Source organism: Siphateles boraxobius, unplaced genomic scaffold (assembly GCF_051911475.1).
Source record: "Siphateles boraxobius isolate OS27281-9 unplaced genomic scaffold, OSU_SipBor_1 143, whole genome shotgun sequence".
In the NCBI taxonomy this organism is placed as follows: Eukaryota; Metazoa; Chordata; class Actinopteri; order Cypriniformes; family Leuciscidae; genus Siphateles; species Siphateles boraxobius.
Genome location: NW_027508748.1, coordinates 219,349 through 230,180, shown reverse-complemented (window position 1 = coordinate 230,180; position 10,832 = coordinate 219,349). Strand labels below are relative to the sequence as shown.

The following is a 10,832-nucleotide window of genomic DNA, read 5'->3' as shown; positions in this document are numbered from 1 at the left end:
TCTCTGTATGAGTGCCATCTTGTGTATATTGAAGTTACCAAGCTAAAAGTTTATTATACTATAGTTATGTGCGTTTGCCTAAACAAACTACTTGTCTTGTCTATAAATTTTGATGCAGAATTTTATTTTATCTTATCACTTTGGGTAGGAAATTGTGTTTTCCTCTTTTGTGCAGTTTTAAACAATACACCAACACTTTTATCTGTTCCCAAGCAAATGCTGGCTGAAGCATGTGCAGTAAGTGGACTTTTTCTAACTTTACATCAAAAGGGAAGAAAGTACAACACTTTGTAATGCCCATTTTTCCCCCAATGCACAGGACAGTGAAGAAACCCACTCAGGTGACTGTCTTTTGGAGAAAGTATCTGTAAGTGCATACATAACTTTACTTAATTTACAGTTAAGTACCTATTATTTCTGAATGCAATATGAGTTGCAGGAGTCCACATCTACAGAAAGGCCTATAGAAGAGTCTGCACAAAGCAGTGATACAGAGGTGGGCAGTGTTGTACTTTTCCTTTTCATTTTTGTTGCATAAGGCATGTGTTGACAAGTTTACCCCAACCCCTACCCCTAGAAAATAGAGTATTTTGAAAAAAAAAACTTGACAACTTAAAGAAAAAACTGGGTAAGTGCTAATATATTATTTCACACAGAGTACTATTGCTGACCTTGCATAATATCTCTTATTGCAGGCAAAAGATGACTTGATCACTGGCTTTTCTTTACAAAGAACAATTAAAATAAAACTCAAAGAACTCAGCATATTTGACTTGTCTTTTATTAAACATTTAATGAAATGTTTCATATTTTTTTCTGATGTTGGCAATGTTGTGTAATATGGCACATGCAATGTCACAGGCCCTGACAGGTGCAACTCTCAGGCTTTTCCGACACTGAAATCTTCCCTTTAGTTGGCTAAAGTTCATTTCATTGTGTGCCTTGTCCTGGCTAGAGCTGCATTGTAACTGGTCTGGGGTTTGGGTCATAAAACACCTGTCTCCAAGCAAGATCCTGTTGTAATTGCCTGTATAATGGAAAAATGCAGTTCTGTTAGGATCAGCATAAGTGTATGTAATACAATGAGCTTGATATTTATAATTTTCCTTACCACGTTCAAATAATGTGCATAAATGTGAATCTCTGAAAATTACAGGTCCTGGCCATTTTGCTTCCACATTTGTGATATGGAACATAGTCACACACCATCTAAGAGATTTTAGTCAGTCAACTGCCTTTTTAAAAAAAAGATAATTGATATAATATTACTAATCTGGAATATTAAGAATCGCAATAGTAACTTGGTTGCACAATTACATTGTGATCCCACTTTCTGTTCACAAAATTCCCTTCATTGAGGCCTTGATGGGACCGTGTGTGCAGTCTATGGCACCAATCACGTTAGTGAAGCCTGAGGGACATACTGTAAGTCATAATCGGCATGGTCACGATTGCATAATCTCCATAAAAAATTATAATAGCCTACCTGCGTTGGCAAAAAAGAAAAAAAAAGAAAAATACTGCAATGTCTTATTTGTGGCTTAAAAATGCCACAAAAAAAAAAAATTTGCCACAAAAAAAACTCCTTGAGCGCCATCTGTGAATGGCACGACAGACAGCACTTTATCAAGTTCTCCGTATCTCCAATAGTATAAAGGAAAGAGCCACTCGCAAAGAATTTTAGGGCAATGCAAACAGTTTGTGCTGTTGTTAAAGCCCGACTCCGACGAGTCGAATATTAATGTGCGTTTCCAACAAATTAATAATGTAAACGACACCCTCACGAGTCACGAGAAAAAAAAAAATATATCTCAGAAAGTAGCCAACACTATTGCGCTGCGCTGAAGGACTTCCCTGATCGATTGCTCCTGTCTGCCTCGCTGCCTGCTGTGTTTGTTTGCTTCGAGGCTGTAACCCAGCAAACAGGGGACGTCCCCCGGACTTTTCGAACGTCCCCTTAGGTCCGCAGGTCCGATTTGTAACGTTATTTGGTCCGCTTTGTAACGTTCACTGACGGACGTTCTGAGGACGTGTACTGACGTCCGCATTTGGTCCGCTTTGTAACGTTCGCTGACGAACATTCCGATGACGTCCGCATTTGGTCCACTTTGTAATGTTCGCTGACGAACATTCCGATGACGTCAGCATTTGGTCCACTTTGTAATGTTCGCTGACGAACATTCCGATGACGTCCGCATTTGGTCCACTTTGTAATGTTCGCTGACGAACATTCCGATGACGTCCGCATTTGGTCCACTTTGTAATGTTCGCTGACGAACATTCCAATGACGTCCGCATTTGGTCCACTTTGTAATGTTCGCTGACGAACATTCCGATGACGTCCGCATTTGGTCCGCTTTGTAACGTTCACTGACGGACGTTCTAAGGAAGTGTACTGACGTCCGCATTTGGTCCGCTTTGTAACGTTCGCTGACGAACATTCCGATGACGTCCGCATTTGGTCCACTTTGTAATGTTCGCTGACGAACATTCCGATGACGTCCGCATTTGGTCCACTTTGTAATGTTCGCTGACGAACATTCCGATGACGTCCGCATTTGGTCCACTTTGTAACGTTCGCTGACGAACATTCCGATGACGTCCGCATTTGGTCCACTTTGTAATGTTCGCTGACGAACATTCCGATGACGTCCGCATTTGGTCCACTTTGTAATGTTCGCTGACGAACATTCCGATGACGTCCGCATTTGGTCCACTTTGTAATGTTCGCTGACGAACATTCCGATGACGTCCGCATTTGGTCCGCTTTGTAACGTTCGCTGACGAACATTCCGATGACGTCAGCATTTGGTCCACTTTGTAATGTTCGCTGACGGACGTTCTGAGGACATTTGTCTGGGCCAGTTTGCGAACGTCCCTATTTCGTCCCTCACCTGCCATTTCCATGACATCACTTGCAAAATCCAGTCGCCCATGCATTTGCTTTTATCATCAGACCTGACACTTTGCAACTCAGACAAACGAATAATTAAACTAAAATATAAATGCAAATATTTGCATTAAGTGTAAAATGTTAAAAATGTTAGTGTTTTAATGTTAATGTTCAGATAATAACTTTCACGTTACTTGGTAAATTCTATCACTAATTAAAGATGTAATCAGTCTGTTTTCACTCGTTATAATTTAAACACCAAAAACATGATAATTGATTCAATTGAATATGAGCTACAATTTATAGGCTATAGGCTATTCCACATGCATGAAGAGGTTGAATTCCATTCCCAGGAGCTCTAAAAGAATGCATCGACTTCAAATGATGAATGCAGCCAAGGAAAACGAGAAGAATGGAAAAATTGCTGGAAAGAAAGTGGAAAATAACACAGGTAAGACAAATAAAAGTATCCTAAACATTTACCTGTCAAACTGTTGGTCAGGCGAAGGTGACTGATTTTATTCAAAACAATTTATTTTAGGAAAAATATTATTCTAATTATTGCACTTAAGACTGATAGCACATGCAGCTCAAATAACAAAAAACTGGGAGAAACAAGCAAGTGATGTTCAAATGCATCTACGCGAGTGACGTCATTCCTTATGGTACAGCATAGACCAACGCTACTTTTGCGTCATCGAAGGGTAACGCCCCTTTTTGGGGGAAAACAAACGGATTCCTCTGAGAACAGAACTCGCTCTTGGTCTGCAAAGTTTCTTGATAGCAAAAATGGCACAAACATACACACTCTCTTTGCCGGCCGAGGACCGTGAGCGGTATTTAAAGAAGAAGCTAACGTTAGAGAGGTGTCCCTTTGAAATGGTCGAAAACTGGATTAATGACCCCACGCAGTGGCCAAATATGGACTATTCAGACATCTACACACTCATATTCAGTCATTAACACACTCACAGTATGCCAAACTAGACGATGAGGCCATGTCACTTGGATCATATTTAACTTGATTTAAGCTATTGATATAGTTTTGTTGTCGACTAGCTATACTAGTTAGAAAGACGAAGCTGCTAGCAGCTACGCGATTAGCTCTCGCTAGGCACGCTACCTTGGCTGTTAACTGATTTTACTGTTGAAATAGTGGCAGGCTAGGACTAAAGTGGACTTGGCTGCTTTCTGCTTGTGTCTAGAGTGCTAGGACTCTGAAAGTTGTAAAAAGGTTTACATTGTATGGCAAAATATGTAGCGTTGGTCTATATAATCCTAACAAATTATATCTCTATTCTGCGTTCACTTGCAAAACTTTTGAATTGCCCGAGAAAGTTTTATTCGGTCATAAAATTTCTACGAAAAATTTCCCCAGAGAAACTTTGGAGAATGAAATAAAGAGCTGGGAGGAAATATATAGCCTATATCAACACAGAAGTTATGCAAGTAAACGCAAAAACTATTATAGCCTAATCTTTCCTGGCATATCATCTTTTCCCATCACTTTAGGTTTGGTTAACATCTTTAATATATCATTTCACAAGCTATCTTGAACGAACAGAGGCATGGTCTGAGATAATAATGTATTTACCGGTGTTGAATTTTCGGAAGATGAAGTAAATCATTTCTTCACCAAAATACAAACCGCCACAATGGAACATCCCTCATGGCCTCATCGTCTAGTTTGTCATACTGTGAGTGTGTTAATGACAAAAAAAATAGGCTACATTTTGGTGATTCCACGAGATAGTGGTAGATGTCTGAATAGTCCATATTTGGCCACTGCGTGGGGTCATTAATCAAGTTTTCGACCATTTCAAAGGGACACCTCTGTAACCCCGTATCCGTTTGTTTTCCCCCAAAAAGGGGCGTTACCCTTCGATGACGCAAAAGTAGCGTTTGTCTATGCATGTATCCATGTATCCATGGCAACGCTCAGCTGCATAGTGACAGTTAACGGTCCTCCTCAGACGCAGCCTTGTGTTTTCTCTTTCGTCTGTCTAAAGGGTATTTTTAATTTTTAAATAAGTATACATTAGTTTCCGTAAGCACTGTCCATCTTTAAATTATATGAAAATGTTACCTTTTAAAACGTTTGCTGAAGTTGTCCGCCATGTAACTACCGCTGATAACCGTTATGCTAACACTACGAAGCTAACGTTATGTGTTAAGCTGAAATGAGACAACGTTATAGTTCACATATATGGATATATAGACATATAAAATCATAACACCACGGAATGTGTTCATTTTGTTGTTTTAGGTAGATGCCCAGGGGAAGAATTGCCATCAGACTAACCCCACAGCTGACCGACAAACACACACACACAGCTGCCAGCGCGTTTGAAGACACACACACACACACACACACACACACACACACACACACACACACACACACACACACACACACACACACACACACACACACACACACACACACACACACACACACAGAAAGAGCACAACACCTTTACAATTGTTCAAATGAAATAAATGTACTTTGTTCCTTACAACGTGTCTGTTTTCTTTGGTTAGCCAGAAGTAAAATAAAATAAAATTATATCTTGAATGTCCAGAGGACGTCTTCGCGAAAGTCCGCGGGACATCAAGCGGACCCTACACGGGGGCGCCCAGGGGGACGTTCGTACAGGCCATTCAGGGGACGTTCTGGGGACCTTTTTTTATTAGCTGGGATTAAGCTCCGTCTAAGCCTCGTATTAGCTTCGTATTTCTTTCTGTTTTGAACCATCATTTACTATCATTTCTAGTTGTTTATACTACTGAATACAGCTTACCCAACATCTCAGATTAACCTGACATCGCTAGCTTCCGTTATTGTTTGCACAACACGCTAGTAACTCGCTAGCCTTTTAACGGGCAACCCGTGCGCTCAGTTATTCATTTATTTATTTTTCTCTATTGCGTCCCCCCCTTTGAGTTCATATACGGGTGGTGATGGCGCAGTGGATAAGACACATGCCTTTGGTGTGAGAGACCCGGGTTCGAATCTACTGTGAGACACCAATGTGTCCCTGAGCAAGACACTTAACCCCTAGTTGCTCCAGAGGCGTGTGACCTCTGACATATATAGCAATTGTAAGTCGCTTTGGATAAAAGCGTCAGCTAAATGAGATAAATGCAAGGAGACAGTCAGGCTGACGGAGAAGATTTCAGAACTGGAGACACGCATCCAAACTCTAATTGAGGATAGAAAGAGTGCTAAAGCTTTAGATACTATTTTGGATGCGCCTAGCATAGTGAACCCTTTACATGATTCGGTTCCAACTGAAGTAGAGCCCATGCAGCAGGGCAGATGGGGCACAGTGAGGGATTGCTAGTAGCGAATAAAAAAAACACTCTTCCGTTCCGATTACCATAACAAATCGATTTGCCCCACTCAGTGAAACAGCCACTGAGAATTCTGTTGATTGTGCCCTGGTAATTGGTGATTCGATCACACGGAACGTGAAAATAGGGACACCAGCCAACATAGTCACATGTTTGCCGGGAGCCAGAGCGCCTGACATCAAAGCAAATTTAAAAGTGCTGGCTAATGCTAATCGTAAATTCTCTAAGATCATTATTATCATGGCGATTTTAATATACACATAGATAATGAAAAAGATGGATTGGGATTGGCATTTAAAGACATTGTAAACTCAATTGGAGTTAGACAACACGTGTCAGGACCTACTCATTGTCGTAATCATACTCTAGATCTAATATTATCACATGGAATAGATGTTGATGCCGTTGAAATACTCCAGCAGAGCGATGACATCTCAGATCATTATCTAGTCTCATGTAAATTACATTTAGCCAAGGCTGCAGAGCCGACTCTGTGTTATAAATATGTTAAACCTATAACTTCTGCCACTAAAAATTGCTTTATCAATAATCTTACTAATCAGTTTCACCATCTCAGCATCCCAGAGAGCTTAGAAGAACTCGATATTGCAACAGAAACTTTTAACTCTCTCTTTTCCCGCACTTTAGACACAGTTGCTCTGTTGCGCTTAAAGAAGATTAACGAAAATAGTCCAACGCCGTGGTACAACGAGCACACTCAGGCCCTTAAGAGAGCAGCCAGAAAAATGGAGCGCAACTGGAAGAAAACAAAACTAGAGGTATTTCGGATTTCATGGAAGGAGAGCTCGATTGCTTACAGAGAGGCTGGAACGAAAATGAAAGCTTCAAGCCCAGAAGTGCCCAAGCAACACAGCAGTAATGACTTTATGAACTTCTTCACTTATAAGTTCGATAATATCAGGGAGAAAATTATAACTATGCAACCGTCTACTACAGTATCGCATCAGGGAGTGCATTATAGTCTCCCTGAGGAAAAATGTTATTAATTTGTTGCTATAGGAGAGGAAGAATTTTGCAAATTCGTTAATTCATCTTAATCGACAACTTGTATGTTAGACCCTATACCGACTAAGCTACTGAAAGAGATGCTTCCAGATGTCATAGATCCTCTTCTAAATATCATTAATTCGTCTTTGTTTCTAGGATACGTACAAAAAAACCTTTAAGCTGGCTATGATTAAACCGCTTGTTAAAAAAACACAACTTGATCCTACAAAATTAGTCAATTACAGGCCGATCTCAAATCTGCCTTTTTTGTCAAAGATATTAGAAAAGGCAGTATCCTCACAACTGTGTTCCTTTCTTGAAAGAAATGGTATCTGCGAGGATTTCCAGTCAGGATATAGACCGCACCATAGCACTGAGACAGCTCTCATTAAAGTCACAAATGATTTGCTTTTATCATCTGATCGTGGCTGTATCTCTCTATTAGTGTTACTTGATCTTAGTGCTGCATTTGACACCATCGACCACAACATTCTATTAAATAGACTGGAAAACTATGTTGGCATTAGTGGAATTTCACTAGCATGGTTTAAATCACACTTATCTGACCGTTATCAGTTTGTAGCAGTAAATGAAGAGATGTCTTATCACACTGAACCGATCACAGGTTCAGTATGGTGTACCACAAGGCTCAGTACAAGGACCGCTGCTGTACACTCTGTACATGCTACCATTAGGAGATATCATTAGGAAACATGGAATTAGCTTTAAAAAATAATAATAATAATAATTTGTTATGCCGATGATACTTAGCTGTATATTTCTTCACGCCATGACGAAACTTACCAGTTCACAAAATTATCGGAATGCATAGCTGATGTAAAAAATTGGAGGACTAGTAATTTCCTACTACTAAATTCTGAAAAAACAGAGATTCTAATTATTGGACAAAAAACTTCCACACGCAATAACCTAGAATACTGTCTAACACTTGACGGCTGCTCTGTTAAGTCTTCGTCGTCAGTTAGGAACCTGGGTGTGCTCTATGATACCAATCTCTCATTTGAAAGTCACGTGTCTAGTATCTGTAAAAGCGCATTTTTCCATCTTAAAAATATATCTAAATTACGCAAAATGCTCTCATTGACAAATGCGGAACAATTAGTTCATGCGTTCATGACATCAAGGCTAGATTATTGTAATGCTCTACTGGGTGGTTGCCCTGTACGCTTAATAAACAAACTACAGCTAGTTCAAAACGCAGCCGCTAGAGTTCTTACCAGAACCTGGAAGTACGACCATAGTAACCCAGTTCTGTCAACACTGCATTGGCTGCCTATTAAACATCGTATAAATTTTAAAATATTGCTGATTACTTACAAAGCACTAAATGGATTAGCTCCGCAGTACTTGAGCGAGCTCTTAACGCATTATAGTCCTTCACGTCCATTGTGATCTCAAAATTCCGGCCAGTTAATAATGACTAGAATATCTAAATCGACTGCTGGCTGTAGATCCTTTTCCTATTTAGCACCAAAATTTTGGAACAGTCTTCCTAACATTGTCCGGGAAGCAGACACAGTCTGTCAGTTCAAAGCTAGATTAAAAACACATCTCTTTGACCTAGCATTCACATAACACTCTATAGACTTCTATAATTCAATATTAGGCTGCTTAGATTAGGTCAGCCGGAACTGGGAATACTTCCCTCAAATCCTGATGTACTCGTTACATCATAAGAAGAGTGGCATCTACGCTAATTTTAGTGTCTTTGTTTATCCCGAGGTTTTCCCGCAGCCTGCCGGATCCAGGCCGTTTCCAGATCTGACTAGGACTTTCGCCTGGACCCGATGACAATGCAATGCTGAAGTGCCAACTAGCCTCTCCCTATGGAGGATCCCTATACCACTCTACAGATAAAGCATTGTGGGAAAATTCGGTTCGCGTACCTAACCCGAAGTGATAAAATAAAATAAAATTCTGTATCAAATTTATAGGCAAGACAAGTAGTTTGTTTAGGCATGGTTTGTGGGGAATTACAGACTTGCTCACATATGTTCAAATGCACATAATTATGGAATCAGTTCTTAATGCGCATGTGAACGCCATCAGCGTCTATCACAGGTTCGCGTTTAAAGTCGGTTTAGAGAGAACGGTGTCGTCTTAGCGGCCACTAATTTAATAACAAATTATAATTTCAACGGAAGTGAATCAATGAAAACTAACTTTAGCTTGAAAGTAACATTATTCAAGAACCGCTATAAAGCCAAAACTATCTCTGTTACCTTAAATTATATGTTTATCTCTGTAAAGCTGCTTTGAAACAATCTACATTGTTAAAAGCGCTATATAAATGAAGATGACTTGACTATTATTTCTAGTGAGTAAATCAGCCATTTAAACTTTAAATGAAAATATGATGATAAAAATCGTTAAAAACTATTCTTACTCTAGTGTCTCCAGTTTATAATGTGGATCATCCTTCAGATCCTTCAGCAGCTTCACTGAGTCTCCTAGTTTATTATCTGACAGATCCAGTTGTCTCAGGTGTGAGGGGTTTGATCTCAGAGCTGAAGCCAGAGCAATACAACCTTCATCTGTGACTCCACACTCCCTCAACCTGTAGAGAACAATGACACACATTAAGCCTATATCCAGAGATAAACATAACACTTAAACAATAAATAACATAATGCTGTCAATATAAAATAGAAATATAGAAATACTCATTAGTTCATGTTGTTAAAATACATCAGTTAGGATTAGGGGATTGAATAAACAGTTTGTAGAGTAGAAAAATCATTATTTCTATGGAAAGTCTCCATAAAACATGGAAACCCAACGTGTGTGTGTGTGTGTGTGTGTGTGTGTGTGTGTGTGTGTGTGTGTTAGGGCTGGGAGAAAAAAATGTATTCACCAAATGGCGATTTTTTTTATTTACGATTTTAAAATTTATTTATTTTTATTCCAGAATCGATATTCATTTAAATTAAATTGCTTTAGATTTGAAGTTAGTTTTGAAGTCAGAACTAAGCTACTCTTGTTCCAACAGAGGATGAAATGTGTCGTTATCTTTGAGTGTCCTAATATCACTTTCAAGTGGACGCGTGGAAGCGGCGTGAGACTGAATCAGTGTTGCCAGACCTACAATAATTATCGTATTTGTAGATATATTTGACCACTGTACGATGTATGATCAATAATGAAAAAAATCCCATAATGTACAATAGTTTCAGAATTGTGTGACACTTCAAATGATGGTCGTTGTAATCTAGGGATGCTCCGATCGATCGGCCGGAGATCGTTATCGGCTGATAATCACATTTTATGACTCGATCGGTACTCACTAAACTTGGCCAATCTCAGAAACCCATCACAATATGATGCAGTGTGTATAGCTGCAGACGTTTTGGATGAAAAGAGGAGTAGACTGTCTTCCCAAAATGCAGAAAAATTGGAGAGCGTCTTTATGAAGACTAAGGCTCGCTCAGAACGGCCACACAGTGACAGCTGGTCAGAAAATATGTGAAATAAGTAGGGGTGTCCGTGCACGACTAAAGCTTTTTTCTAGTCGACTAGTAGTAGGCTAGTTAATTTAAGCCATTAGTCTAATCGCATA

At 39.6% G+C, this 10,832-nt stretch overlaps 1 protein-coding gene across 3 annotated transcripts in view; it reads right to left on the bottom strand.

The window, feature by feature from the left end:
- Positions 1-767: 767 nt before the first annotated feature.
- The window catches only part of LOC143738298 (NLR family CARD domain-containing protein 3-like), a 75,571-nt gene continuing 65,506 nt past the window's right edge, over positions 768-10,832 (bottom strand). The window contains exons 11-14 of one of the 3 annotated variants that reach the window (XR_013203877.1): positions 9,663-9,833; positions 1,487-3,317; positions 1,112-1,411; positions 768-1,027 (exon numbers count right to left, since the gene is read on the bottom strand). Coding sequence is in view for 1 of the 3 variants with exons in the window: in XM_077230362.1 (XP_077086477.1) it covers positions 952-1,027; positions 9,663-9,833 (247 nt within the window). In the remaining 2 variants the exon portion in view is untranslated. Of the gene's footprint in view, positions 1,028-1,111; positions 3,318-9,662; positions 9,834-10,832 lie in introns of all 3 variants that reach the window. The other 2 variants (XR_013203876.1, XM_077230362.1) reach the window with 2 other exon arrangements.